This window comes from Terrapene carolina, unplaced genomic scaffold (genome assembly GCF_002925995.2).
Source record: "Terrapene carolina triunguis isolate 2854851 unplaced genomic scaffold, T_m_triunguis-2.0 Scaffold42, whole genome shotgun sequence".
In the NCBI taxonomy this organism is placed as follows: Eukaryota; Metazoa; Chordata; order Testudines; family Emydidae; genus Terrapene; species Terrapene triunguis.
The window spans coordinates 40,347,480-40,362,665 of record NW_020664393.1 but is presented as its reverse complement, the minus strand read 5'-3'; the positions used below and the strand labels follow the sequence as shown (position 1 = coordinate 40,362,665).

At 40.7% G+C, this 15,186-nt stretch overlaps 1 protein-coding gene across 1 annotated transcript in view; it reads right to left on the bottom strand.

The window, feature by feature from the left end:
- The window catches only part of DST (dystonin), a 361,566-nt gene that overhangs the window by 72,799 nt on the left and 273,581 nt on the right, over positions 1-15,186 (bottom strand). Inside the window, exons 53-60 of the mRNA XM_026654897.1 lie at positions 13,036-13,197; positions 11,599-11,769; positions 9,626-9,792; positions 5,114-5,273; positions 4,540-4,866; positions 4,271-4,355; positions 2,742-2,983; positions 1,097-1,303 (exon numbers count right to left, since the gene is read on the bottom strand). Of these exons, the coding sequence (XP_026510682.1) occupies positions 1,097-1,303; positions 2,742-2,983; positions 4,271-4,355; positions 4,540-4,866; positions 5,114-5,273; positions 9,626-9,792; positions 11,599-11,769; positions 13,036-13,197 (1,521 nt within the window). The remainder of the gene's footprint in view (positions 1-1,096; positions 1,304-2,741; positions 2,984-4,270; positions 4,356-4,539; positions 4,867-5,113; positions 5,274-9,625; positions 9,793-11,598; positions 11,770-13,035; positions 13,198-15,186) is intronic.

Genomic DNA, 15,186 nt, shown 5'->3' with positions numbered 1-15,186 from the left:
AATGAAAGCAGCCCTGAAACTGCCTATATTGTGCCAGGGGCTGGTTTGGTCCCTGACTACTCCCTACAATAAGTGTGGGGGAGAAAGTTGGTAGAAACCCACATATACACCCGGGTCACATGCCCCTGGGGATCCAGCCCTCAATTTTATAAAGGTGTCTGCTGAGATAAGATAAATATTCAGAGTGAATGCCATAAAAGATAGGCAGAATATTTATAAATTACTTATAACCTTAGGACCCTCCGTTATCACCAATCCTCTTACAGTCAGTTTCCACAAAGTTTTGAAACTATGCCATATATACTTCAGCTTGGCTGAAGCCAATTCTGTTTGTTGGTGCTATGGGCATTGGAAAAAATTTCCATTCATATTTTTGTGTTTGTAAAATTAACTTCACGCAGAAATTGGAGAATTTGCAGCTCCGCTTTTCTCTTATCATCAGGTAGCTAGATGTGAGACCACACAGATTTACATCTATGAAATGCAAGTGCCAATTCTAAAAAATCACCCAATTATTTTCTAAGCAAACTTTAGAAACACACACATATATTCACAACTTATTTCTTGCAGCTGCATGCAAATTACACCATTAACTCAGTCCTTGAGTGCAGTTTAAAATAAGTTGGTCCAACATGTTAGCTGCAGAAAATACAAAAGCACAAGGCCAGATCCTTAGCTGGTATAAATGGACTTCAGAGGAGCTGCACCTATTTAAACAAGCTAAGGATCTGGGCCATATTATATGTATTACAGCATAAAATGTAAATGATACAGGGCCTGACTGAGCCTGTAGTCCTCACTCAGACAAAACTTCCACTGAAGTCCCCACAGGTTCATACTCCCAATGATTTTGGCTACAAGACTGATCTCTAAGATTTGTGTTAACAATGAGGCAGATGGCTACAACAATGTACAGATTAGTTTTGCTCTGGCACTTGTGTCTGAACAGTGCAGTCACATTCTATTCAAACAGACCTTTAGTTGCTCAAGCATAACAAATGTATGGCAATATTGTTAACGAACAACCTTTGTTCAGGTACAGATTTCTGGAGGCAAACTTTTTATTGCCCAAAGAACAAAAACAGCTGTTTAGTACCTTCTGTGATCTTAGAATGGCAGCATCAATCTCCTCCACCTTCTGAGTTAGCGTGTCGCTCACTAATCTGTACCGCTCATTGTCCTCAGTCACCATTTTGTCTAACCCCTCTCTTGCCCTCCATGGCACCAATTCCAGCAAGGCACTGCTGACTTCATTGAGGGTGTCCAATAAGCCTTTGTTGTTCTTTGCTTCTTTTTTCAACTCCTGAAAAAGGCCATTTAAAGTAAACATGCCAGCATAAGAGCCAAACACACACAGCTTGCACATATTTTTATTCTTCTGTCTACTCTAAGAAGCAAGAACTGGAACATTTTGCAGGCAAACAAAAGGGATAAATTGGCACACTTATTTTCAGCTCAGTTACATTAGCATTTGTTATTGTTAAGTTGTTTGACAGAAAGGCAGGTGATTCCTGAAGGGAAGTTTCTACAGAACAGAACTGAAATATATTCCTCCAATCAGCATGGTAGACTGTCATTCTCTGGAATTCAATACAGTTGTCAGTCTTTAATCAAGCAAACAAAGGGTACGTCTACACTACGAGATTAATTCGAATTTAGATAATTCGAATTTGGGAAACAGATTGTATAAATTCGATTGTGCGCGGCCACACTAAGCACATTAATTCGGTTTTTAACCACATTAATTCGGTGGTGTGCGGCCACACTACCCCATTAATTTTAACCACATTAATTCGGTGGTGTGCGGCCACACTACCCCTAATTCGAATTTACAAAATCGATTTTGGTGCTACTCCGCTCGTCGGGGTGGAGTACAGAAATCGATTTTAAGCGCCCTTTAATTCGAAGTAACTGGCTCCGTTGTGTGGACGGGTTAAGGATTAATTCGGATTAACGCAGCTAAATCCGAATTAAAGTCGTAGTGTAGACCAGGCCAAAGAGAAAAAAGCAAACACATATTCTTTGCACTTTGCAACCATCTTTCTATGGAACAAATTCACCATCAAAGTAAAATCAAGTGTGAAATAAAGCAAAATATTATCTAAATTCAAGTGAATTTTTAAATGAACATTTGAATTAAAGCCAATCAATCAAAATCATTACAAGTTCAGTGAGAAATGACCTTTTTATTCCCACATGCAACCATATTTTAATTTTCTGTTATTTTTTAATCTGGTTTCCAAAATAAGTATATTTATTTAGCAATTTAGTAACCTATTTCATGTAATGGTTTTATTAGTGTTCTACTAACACTATACAGTTTCTTTCCAAATAATAGTTGTTACTAGCCTGAAATTAATACTGTATCTTAAATACAGGCTCTTTTCCTACTTTAAGGTGTTGTTTTTTTGTGTCTGTGACACAGCTAAAGAACAAAAATAACTTTGTTTGACAATTTAAGAGTTTTCCCAGGGATTGGTAGCTTACTGAACTAGAACAAAATGTAGCTCTTCTCCTGTTGCACTAATAATAAACCTCAGCCAAATCTCATCAGTGACTGCTAGAAAGAGATTGTGATTCTTTACTGTTTTATTCCTAGTCAGAGAGCTGATCTGGTGCCAAATTATGATCATTTGCAAGACATCCTCCAGCCAAATAGAAGCTAACCTACTTAACTAGTTCAAATCTTTAAATGAAAAATAACAAAGCAATATATACAGTTTACAGCTTTTAGAACATACTTTTTGTCTTTCTTGTACGTCGCTTAATTCTTCTCCCTTGGGGATCTGAGCATCATATGAAAGCAATTCCACCTCCACTTTGTCAAGCCATATGCAGAGTTCCTCATGAGTGGACTGCAGTTGACCTGCAAGCTGCAGAGCTTGCTCTAAAGTCTTGGATACATCAGAACTCAATTTAGTAATATCTTTGTACCTTGCTTTAATGCCTTCCAATTTATCTTGAATTATTACAACTTCATCACCTAAAATTTCAAAGGGATGTTATTTCACATGAATGCAAAAAAGAAAAGAAAATCAAAACAAAACAAAAACCGTCAATAATAATTAATATATTTTTAGTTTCTTATGTGCAGATTGACCCAAACAAGACCCAGGGACAGATCAGAGACTGGTGTGAATTGTTCAGTGAAGACAGCGGAGCTAAGACAATTTACACCAACTCTGGATCTGTCGCTTTTTCTCTTACCACTCCAAACTCTGGACAAGTGGAGATCTGGACCCAAGCTTTGAGGATTGGGCCCAACTCTAGTGTTATTCTTTGATATAAAAATTGGTTCTTGTTCTCTTTTTCTTTAAAAGGCAAATATTAAAATTTACATACTTTTTACCCAAGCACAGACTATATAAAAACCTCCTTAAATTTACATTCATTTTTATACAGGTTGACACAGGTTATGAAATGTATCCATAAAAGTGCAAGAATGGAGCTGCAAAATGCCAAATGGTATTTACATTATTAATTTACAATTTATTTATAAATTATAATTAATTGATAATTAGACTGTATGGTTCAAAGAATAATTCAAATTATTCTTTGAACCATACAGTCTAATTATCAATCATTAGACACACACACACATCGCCCAAAGGTCAAAATGCAGACAGAGACTCCTGTAATAGACCTATTGCAATATATTTAGATTTTACCCCATAACATAACTTCTAACTGGGTAACAGAGAAGGGTTTTCCCTCCTGCCTTTGAGAGTTCAAATACTTGGAGCACTGGAACATTTAGATAGATGTTCCTCTGCAGACCAGATATGTTGTGTGCAATTGGAATGCAACCTTTCCCGCAATACTAGCTCTGATCTGGAGGATGCAGCCTCTCTAACAGTAAAAGGTAGCCTACTACCTTCATTTCTGGGCTTCTATAGAGAAAAGGCTATGTCCTATGCCAAATAGTCCTACATCATGAGTAATGTCCATAACTTGCTAGTAGGAACAAAATGGAGGTTCAGTAAAATAATTTTCCATCAAAAGAAAAGAAAAGCAAGGGCTAAATTCTCTGTGTGGCTAAATGGGTACATCTCCATTGACTTCAATGTTCACTTACACCAGCAGAGAATTTGGCCCAAAGACATAACATACCGTGACTTCAATAGTTATTAGAATAAACAATTAAATGAAGTGAATAAATTTAGCCAGTGACTAAAGGCTAATATTTACAAGCTTCAGCTTATTTTTCCCATAATTACTTACAAGTATGAGGAAAAGGCTGCAGAATCATTAATTTCCTAAAAGCTCTCACCTGTTGTTTGCTTGAGAAGCTCTAAGCCATTTTGTATAGCTTGATCGACATTTTGTTTTCTGAGCAGAATCTCTTCCTGAAGCACCTACGAGAAGATGCCATTTGTGTAAGCACTGAGGTGACAGATCAAGTTATTTTTAGTTTAAATAGTTGTATCACCTTTCAAATCAAATATATTAATGAGAAATAAATAAATGGTGGACATAAAATATAAAGTAAAAAATAAATAAAATAAATAAATGAATTTAACAGAAAAGAAATAAAAATACCAGCAGGTCAGCATGTTGTTTCATGAGTGAATCTGTCCTGTAATCTTGGACTGACAATTTGCTCAGTTTGTCATGTACTTCATTCAGCCAGTTCATCAATTCAACTTCATCTTCCCCGAAAATCTGAGCATTGCAATAGGCTTGCTGGAGCAGCTCAGACCAGCTGTTACTCTTCTCTTGAATCTCAATATATCGGGCTTGGGAAGAATCTAGCTTGTCCTGCACCATATCTTTATCCTCTCTGGAGCTCATAGTCTTAAGAGACTGACCAATGCTAATGGCCATATGTAAACTTTTATTGCGAGTAAGGATGTCATCTTCTAACGCCTAAATGAAGTTTTTAAAATAATGGAGAAAGACAGAAAATAAAAATGGACAGACACAAAAGCAAATACAAATGGAAATATAGAACAACAGAAATATAATGGTTTTATTGTCAATTATAAATAAAAATGTATCAAATTTGGACTAATGGGTAAAAAAAAAACAGAGATCCCAGTTCTACTGTATTTCACAAACTCACATAAAAAGAATTCCCCATATGAATGACACAAATGTCTGGTTTATATCTTACTTTATGATGAGAAATCTGCTGCTGCAGTTTAGAAGTTTGTGTTCCAATGGGTTCAGAATTTGCAAGCCTTTTCTCAGTGGTGGTCAGCCACTCAACCAGGGGTTCTAAAGTTTCATGGAATTGCTGTGCTACCACTAAGATACCTTCCAACTGACGATTCCTGTAAACATGCCAAGATAAAGGTCATTTCTGCGATGAAGTGTGTGTGAGAGATTCAATAAAACTCTTCAGGCCCTCATCACTAAAAAACATTCTACACATTATTGTAGAAGCCAGCCACAAGCTGAAACAGATACACGTCCGCAGTACAGAGAGAAAAACAATGTAAACCAACAACTATATAAAAGTACAGTTAATAAGAAAGACTCCAAAAATCATACTGGCTGAACAAGAGATTCCAATACTTGATATCTTTTGTTAATAAAATAAATTTTACTGCATTCATATGCACTTGGTTAAAAATAACCTAAGGATCTCTTAAGCAGAGCATTTAAATACAAGGGTTCATTTTTATTCAGGAAAATACTTAAACTTCTGCTTAACTTTAAGCACATGCTTAAATTCTATTGTCTTCAATGGGACTTACACATATACTTAAAGTTAGGCACATACTGAAGTACTTTGCTGACTCAGGACATGTTATCTTGCTCACTCCAACTTGTAAAATAAAGTCTTTAAATATCTTTTCAGTGATGTGGTATGAACTGTACAGCCCCAATCCTGCACTCCTGGTTCAGGTTTAAAACTCTCATTTTTGTCAGTGCCAGATTTATCTTAATATAAGGATACAGATTTGTTCCCTAACTAAGGTGGCAATATTTACAACATCTCTAAGATTTCCAACATTTGTGATGGGGTTCTGTTCTGTTCTGTCCCCTGGGAGAATAACATGAAGGGCAAAGGGGTCCAGGAGAGCTGGCTGTATTTTAAAGAATCCTTACTGTAGTTGCAGGAACAAACCATCCCGATGTGTAGAAAGAATAGTAAATATGGCAGGCGACCAGCTTGGCTTAACAGTGAAATCCTTGCTGATCTTAAACGCAAAAAAGAAGCTTACAAGAAGTGGAAGATTGGACAAATGACCAGGGAGGAGTATAAAAATATTGCTCAGGCATGCAAGAGTAAAATCAGGAAGGCCAAATCACACTTGGAGTTGCAGCTAGCAAGAGATGTTCAGAGTAACAAGAAGGGTTTCTTCAGGTATGTTAGCAACAAGACGAAAGTCAAGGAAAGTGTGGGCCCCTTACTGAATGAGGGAGGCAACCTAGTGACAGAGGATGTGGAAAAAGCTAATGTACTCAATGCTTTTTTTGCTTCTGTCTTCACAGACAAGGTCAGCTCCCAGACTGCTGGACTGGGCAGCACAGTATGGGGAGGAGGTGACCAGCCCTCCGTGGAGAAAGAAGTGGTTCGGGACTATTTAGAAAAACTGGATGAGCACAAATCCATGGGGCCGGATGCGCTGCATCCGAGGGTGCTAAAGGAGTTGGCGGATGTGATTGCAGAGCCATTGGCCATCATCTTTAAAAACTCATGGCGATCAGGGGAGGTCCTGGATGACTGGAAAAAGGCTAATGTAGTGCCCATCTTTAAAAAAGGGAAGGAGGAGGATCCGGGGAACTACAGGCCAGTCAGCCTCACCTCAGTCCCTGGAAAAATCATGGAGCAGGTACTCAAGGAATCAATTATGAAACACTTAGAGGAGAGGAAAGTGATCAGGAACAGTGAGCATGGATTCACCAAGGGCAAGTCATGCCTGACTAACCTAATTGCCTTCTATGATGAGATAACTGGCTCTGTGGATGAGGGGAAAGCAGTGGATGTGTTATTCCTTGACTTTAGCAAAGCTTTTGATACGGTCTCCCACAGTATTCTTGCCACCAAGTTAAGGAAGTATGGGCTGGATGAATGGACTGTAAGATGGACAGAAAGCTGGCTAGATCGTCGAGCTCAACGGGTAGTGATCAATGGCTCCATGTCTAGTTGGCAGCCGGTTTTAAGCGGAGTGCCCCAAGGGTCGGTCATGGGGCTGGTTTTGTTTAATATCTTTATTAATGACCTGGAGGATGGTGTGGACTGCACTCTCAGCAAGTTTGCAGATGACACTAAACTGGGAGGCGTGGTAGATACACTGGAGGGTAGGGATCGGATACAGAGGGACCTAGACAAATTAGAGGATTGGGCCAAAAAAAACCTGATGAGGTTCAACAAGGACAAGTGCAGAGTCCTGCACTTAGAACGGAAGAATCCTATGCACTGCTACAGACTAGGGACCGAATGGCTAAGTAGCAGTTCTGCAGAAAAGGACCTAGGGGTCACAGTGGACGAGAAGCTGGATATGAGTCAACAGTGTGCTCTTGTTGCCAAGAAGGCTAACGGCATTTTGGGCTGTATAAGTAGGGGCATTGCCAGCAAATCGAGAGATGTGATCATTCCCCTTTATTCGACATTGGTGAGGCCTCAGCTGGAGTATTGTGTCCAGTTTTGGGCCCCACACTACAAGGATGTGGAAAAATTGGAAAGAGTCCAGCAGAGGGCAACAAAAATGATTAGGGGTCTGGAGCGCATGACTTATGAGGAGAGGCTGAGGGAACTGGGATTGTTTAGTCTCCAGAAGAGAAGAATGAGGGGGAATTTGATACCAGCCTTCAACTACCTGAACGGGGGTTCCAAAGAGGATGGAGCTCGGCTGTTCTCAGTGGTGGCAGATGACAGAACAAGGAGCAATGGGGGAGGTCTAGGTTGGATATTAGGAAACACTATTTCACTAGGAGGGTGGTGAAGCACTGGAATGCGTTACCTAGGGAGGTGGTGGAATCTCCTTCCTTGGAGGTTTTTAAGGCCCGGCTTGACAAACCCTGGCTGAGATGATTTAGTTGGGAATTGGTCCTGCTTTGAGCAGGGGGTTGGACTAGATGACCTCCTGAGGTCCCTTCCAACCCTGATATTCTAAGATTCTATGATTCTGTTGTTCTTTATTCCACCCTTACAAAAATATTTTTCTCAGTCCTACTCGCCTATAAATTTCACCCAAGGCAGACTATTTTAGTGGTTTCTATTTTTAAGACTTTAGAAAAATCCATCCTGTGTTAAATGGTGTTAAAGTTATGAATAATGGCGATTCTCTCCCAAGAAATAGAAATATGTCTTTGGTCATTTTAGTTTTCAGAAGTGTAATCAAAGAATTATGGAGACAAACCTGTATCTAAACAGATGGACTGGACAGACTTGTAATTTGATTTGAAAATAAATTTCACCAGACTCGTATGATAATATTAAATTAAATGAGATTAACGTTTACTTCAGTTAATGAGTCATGGATCCTTGTATTTTTTTTAAACACAGAATGGTATAATAGCCTATTAACTGAATCTACTAATTTCTTAAAGTAATCCGGTTATTATTTATTTATTATTATTATCGGTGTACAAATGAGGGCTTAAATAACAATAGGGATAGATGGAGACAGCTAGAAAGATTAGGGAGTGTCAGAGGAGTCCAAACAAACTTAATGCCTGAATCTCAATCCCAATAATATAGTATACAGGTAAAAGCATTTCATTGTTTAGCATTGTAATGCATAATGTTATACATTTACACTCTTTTCAGTCTTACCTAACCACCCTCCTTGCCTCTGTCTCCCCCCTCAGTTTTGTGCCTTCATGCATGCTATCTCACATGCTTACAGCACCCTCTCTTCCTCCTCTCAAGCACCAAGTGATCTCTTTTCAAATCTTCCCTCTGAAAGCACACTTCTTCAGCAAAGCTCTTCAAACACTGCTCCCTCCAAAGACACTTGCACTATTCATGTTAACTTGTCTTCCTGTGTGTTATGTGTATCTGAATTTTGTAATGATATTAGAATTCGACTGTAAGTTGTTCGGGGAAGGAACTGTGTCATCTTATTTTGTCTGCACAGCTCTGAGCATGATGGTGGCACTATTTTTTTTTACTTTATTGGGAGTTGAGGGAGCCCAGCACCTTGAATAAGGAGCTCAGCAACTCACAGGATCCGGACCAATAATCCATTTCTTCAGATAACCCTGATTTGAAAATGAGAAGTGTAATATTCTCCCTTTCTAGCCACATTTCAGGATCTTAAGAGTTCTAAGGAACCATATTTATTGAGAGCTGATTGCGTGTTTTGTGCCATACAGAACAGAGAGAATGTGGTTTCTCCACCAAGGAATTTACATTCTGCCTATACTAATGCAGGTGTAGTGTTCCAGATAATCAGAAGATGTATGTGTGATCTCACTAAAGTATCTCATTTTAGCTTTTCAGGATAGTAAAACTTTTTTTAAATAGCTAATGATCTGTTCAAGCTATTTTCCTTTGCTTTTCTTACTAATCAGCTTTATATATATTATCATCAGGGCACAATAAATTTGACATAGCAACAAAAAAATAGTGCTTCTGAAGTCTCAGATTATGAAGTTCCACATGCTGCTTCTAGTCATCTATCCCCTGCTGAACTCATATTTCTCAAAGGAATGAAAGAATTTCAAATACCTTGTTTCAGCTTTACTGAGCAATGCATCCCATCTACTATCCAGGAGACTCAACTGCTTCAAGATCTTCACTTTATCAGCAGGTTCTGCTGACTCTGCAATTTTCTCCCCTTCGCGCTTGCTTACCTCAACGGTAGGTCTGCGGTCATCCAGTAACCTTTGGAGAAGCTGGAGATAAAGCAATCAAAAATCAAATTGCTAGGAAGCAACTGAACAACACACAGCTGTGGAAATGTAAGGAGGCAGATTCATCAAGATCTTGTTAAAAATTTACACTCTGCTTAAAAGGACAATTGCAAAGAAATATTAGATGCTTGAATTACCATGAAAATGTGAATATTGTAAAAAGAGTTAATTCTGACTTGAGCTAGTTAGTTGTTTCTCTATCCGTTGAAAGTGGCAGACATCCACCAAGTCCTCGCCCCACAAAAGACCTTTCCCTGTAAATGAGTGTATTAATTGGTTTTTGTGTGACGAAGATGTGTGGCAGCCCTCACTGGTGCAGACGCATATGGGAAAATGTCACATTTAACATCCACTGTATTTGCTAATGAGCTTTTATTATTATAATTTGTGAGAGCATTTATAGAAAAACTGCATGTTTGCTGAGGTTCAGTAAAGTGCAGATAACATATATAGGCTTGGAAGGATTAGATGTTTACCTGTAACTGTTGATTTCACCCTACATACAAAAGGGATGAAAACATATTTCCATTGATAATAACTGAAATTTACAGACAGGCAAAGTAAGAAAAATGCTGCTTGAGAACTTAGTGCAGTTTGATTTAAGGATATTGTTTACTTTGTATATTTTGACAAGTGATGCATTTTTTGTTTTAATGGTTATAAAGCTTTAACTTGTGGAATCTCAACATCTACTGTCATTAATTATTGTCTGCCCCTGCATTGTTTCACACAGCTGTGAACATGTAAATGATAAAAATAGAAATAAAATGCTTAAAACCCATAAGTTTGTGCAACTAAAAACTTAAATCAATAACAATTGAAAAAATGCTTGAAAATACACTATTATCTGAAAAATTATGTCAAAAAGTGGAATTCATCTGCTCTGATCGTGCAGTTACATTTTCCACTGATCACATGTCTGGGATGCCTGAAAATTGGGTTCACTGACCTCACCCAGTAAATTAGTTTCTCCCCCAAGAGTCTTCCATATTTCTGTCTAAAACTTGATGATCTCCCTACTTTTCCCACCATTCCTTTGTTGGCTGGAGGGACTCCACCTCTCTGTCTCTGCAGTATTACTGGCACATAATGCTCTACTGCATGCTGCAATTTCAGGCTTTGTAGACTGTGCCTCTACGTTAAATATGAGAATGACTTTGGGCCATATTGGAGAATTGCAGTGATTTGGTCCATGAGCTGCATTATGCCCACTTCTTCTCTAGTTACGAAAATTTTAGAAGAGATGATAATCCCTGGAGCCCTCCTTATACCAGCACATACTATTGCGTACATTGGAGATGACCAATATTGGGGAACCAACATTCTGGCTGAGGATGCAAAGACAGTGGGATTTAGGCACTTACTACATGCTGCTCATGTCTAGAGTGGTTAGCTCCACTGTTTGTAATACCGCTTTGCAAATATTAAAATGAAAATTCTATCCCTTCTCATTTTCTACTTCTCCATTAACCAAACATTGATTTTTATCTCCTGCTTTGTGTCTAAAATGCCTCCATTCTTTTTGTTTTTAACTTGCTAGATTTTGCACTTGCATCCAAGTACAGATGAAGGAGAATCAGAGCCCAGTTTCTACAATGAAATGTCACACCCCTCCACATAATTCCAGAAGATAGAGTATGGAAAGCACAGCTGCATTAAATACTTCAATACACTTGATTGTAATACAGTACACTTGAGCAGATTTTCTGCTTCAGTGAAGATTTGGGATTCATTATCATCACCGAAGCAGAGAGAGAATCTGAATCTACAGTAATAAGTTTCACTTACTTTCTGTTCCTGTATCTGGGCCTTCACAACTTTGAACTCAGCAGATGGGGGTTTCTGATTGGCCACTAGATCTTCTGTATCAATGAGCCAGCTAAGCAGAGATTCAAGGGCATCCTGGAACCTTCCACAGCGGAGAAGAGCTTCTTGCAGCTGAGCAGCTCGTTGAGCAACCTGAAAGAAAGACAGAGAGAGTATTACTCACTTTTCCTTTTCCCCCCTCCTACTTCTGCCAATTAACCAAGGCTTGCAGAATGGCTGTCTTTATTACTGTAGTGTATTTTCATTTTTATACCTCTTCATCATTGTGTAGAAGTTAATTCACATTCATCATTTTAAAATTCCACCACTGTAGTTATGAACAAGGGCACTTACCTCTTAGGCTGTGGTCTTCCATTTAAAGGAATTAGGTTGATTCCCAGTAAACTATTTTATCCCAATGATGCAGTAGAAATAATACTCCTGTGTTGTACAGTTATGTTCTACAGTGGTACTATGGTGAGATACAGTGGTGTGAAACATGCCTCTAGGAATTGTGTATTTTACTTACAAGGGCTTCCTTGTAACAGGACTCAGCCAAGGACCCCAAATTGCACTCCCCATTAGGGACAATGCTCCCTTCACAGTTTAAAAGGCATGGAAGTAGAAAACATATCCATGAACCGTGGACACCTGTTGCTCCACTGCATCAGTGCTCCTCCGAGGTGGAATCTGTGACAATGAGCACCTTTCCTGCCTCCCACCCCTGCCACATCCCATCCCTACCTGCTGTCCAAGAACCTTTCACGGCATAGGAAAGGCACAAGGGGGAAGTTGCTCCTCTGAGTAGGGGTAACTTGCAATGCTTAAAGCACCATAAACTCTGATGTGCATTAAAGGGAACATGCCACTGGCACACATAGCTGAGCCCTATTGCCGCTTAGTGCACTACTGGAAAATGCTCAGATACCATGGTGAATACGAACATGATAGAAGAGACTTTTTGATACCATGGTGAATGTGAATACAGAAAGAATCACAGTGGATGAAGGAGAGAGAGAAGTGACTACAACATGGTTGAGAAAAAAACATGTAGCTACCTTTCCCATATATGTGTCTCACCTCCATCCCTTCTCCACACAACTTGAGCTATTAAACTTGTCCCTGCTCTGCATATGCAGAGGGGAGCAAAGAGTCCTGGGGGAACCTTTCCTGACTAAGAATGCCAGGAATAAGCCTACAGAAAAATGGACAGAACTATAGAAATGACAACCATACTTTGGCAGCTATTGACACAAATATTTTTAAGAAAATTACAAAGAAAGTTACTCTGTTAAGGTAACAGAATCCATGACTATCATGAACATATTTTAATGTCCTGTTTTTTGAAAGATGACACATAGGGGAAAATACTAAACAAGGAAGGCAAACATTGATTTTGTGAATATACAAAATAATAACCTTCTTATTGAGAGTCTTCCATCGGGTGTTAACATCTTCAAGGTCATGCTCAAGGTTCTCGGTGCTAGCATTTTTAGCAGCACTTTGAATAAGGCCTTGTCCTAGCCAATTTACCTCCTGTTGTTTAACTTGCAGTGGTTCAATCTCTTCTTTCTGGAATACCTGCAGGTGGAAAACCAAAGGCACATCTGAACTATTGTTTGATAACACGTGGAACATAAGCAACTGTGATGTGGATATTGGGAGTAAAATCTTAGTACTGAAAACTAACATATAGCTATATAGCATTATTAAAAAGAAATGATATTTAGTGAAGTAAAGAAAATCCTAAAAACAATCAATGCCATTAAAGTTGAAAAAAATCTATGTTGACAGTACACCACCAACCAACCAACCAACTATAGTACTGTACCTCTAAAAACCAAATGCTGTATTTTGTTTAGAAGGAGATTTCATGTAAAACTAGGATGTGAGCAACCACCCTGGTGTGATTGCAGCTGGGATACTGGGACAAATTCAGTCCTGGTATAAATAGTGCAATTTCCATAGTGCAAACGTGCCTGCCTTCATGAGGCATAATTAGGATTGCCAGGTGTCCGGTTTTTGACTGGAACGTCCGGACAAAAAGGAACCCTGGCAGCTCCAGTCAGCACGGCTGAACAGGCTGCTAAAAGTCTGGTTGGCTGCAGCGGGGCAGGCAGGCTCAGTGCCCGGTGAGCACTTCTGGGAAGTGGCGGCATGTCCCTCTGGCTCCTAGGTGGAGGGGCGACCGGCAGGGCTCCACACGCTGCCCCCAGCGCCAGCTCCGCAGCTCCCATTAGCTGGGAACACCGCAGCCAATGGGAGCAGTGGAGCCGCCGCTGGGGCGGGGGCAGCGCACAGAGCTCCCCTGACAGCCCCTCCGCATAGGAGCCAGAGGGACATGCTGCCGCTTCCTGGGAGCCGCACGGACTTCCTCTGTCCCCAGGAAATGCCGGGGCCACCTGAGGTCAGCACTGACCGGAGCCCACACCCCAAACCCCCTCCCCTGCTCCAACCCCCTGTCCCTGCTTGGAACCCCCTCAGGCACTCAAACTCCTCCCGTAGCCCGCTCCCCAACCCCATGCCCCAGCTCTGAACCCCTTTCCACACTCCAAACCTTCAGTCCCAGTCCCATCCTGCACCCCAAGCCTGTTATCCCTGGCCCCACCCCACAGCCTGCACCCCCAGCCAGAGCCCTCACCCCCTCCCACACCACAACCCCCTGCCCCAGCCCAGTGGTGAGAGAGGGTGGGGGAGAGCGCGCGATGGAGGGAGGGGGAATGGAGTGAGCGGCGGTGGGGCCTCGGAGAAGGGGTGAGGCAAGGACAAGGCCTTTGGGAAAGGCCAGGGTAGAAGGCAGGGCAAAGGTGTTTGGTTTTCTGCAATTAGAAAGTTGGCAACCCTAGGCATAATGTGGCCACTGTATATAGTTCACATTAACACAGCTCAGGAGGATGATAGAAAACTAGAACACATACAAAGCAGGGCAACAAACCTGATACAAGAACCCATGAGACAGTGGGAGATACATCTAGAAAATAACAAAGCAGGCTCAGAGAGATATAAACATGGTCTATAGATACAGTGACAATATAAAAGTAAGTAAAAGAATTGAAAACTAACAATATACATCAAGGGAGCAAACTGGGCAATGTCTCTGAATGTTGGACAAGGGGCACAGCCTAAATTTAGGGAAGGAAACATAATTTTTAGGTTAGGTTTTAGGAAATGCAAATGAGTTCTGGAATATGGAGGTGGGTGCAGCAGCACAACAGCAGATACCCATTATTATTAAGGCTGCGAGTTTGTCACGGAGGTCACGGATTCTGTGACTTTCCATGAACTCCATGACTTCTGCAGCGGCCGGTGCACCTGGCTCAGAGGCAGCGTGGGCAGCCCCTGCACCAAGTGCACTGGCCACTGCTGGGGCAGTCTTGGGCCACCATCCCCGTCCCCTCTGTCTCCACCCAGAGCGCTGGCTTCGCAGCTCCCATTGGCCAGGAACCATAGCCAATGGGAGCTGCAGGGGCAGTGACTGCAGGCGAAGGCAGCACGCAGGGGCACCCGGCAGGATCCCACCCGCCCCCCTCAAGTTTTATTCACTGGTATTTTTAATAAAAGTCATGGTCA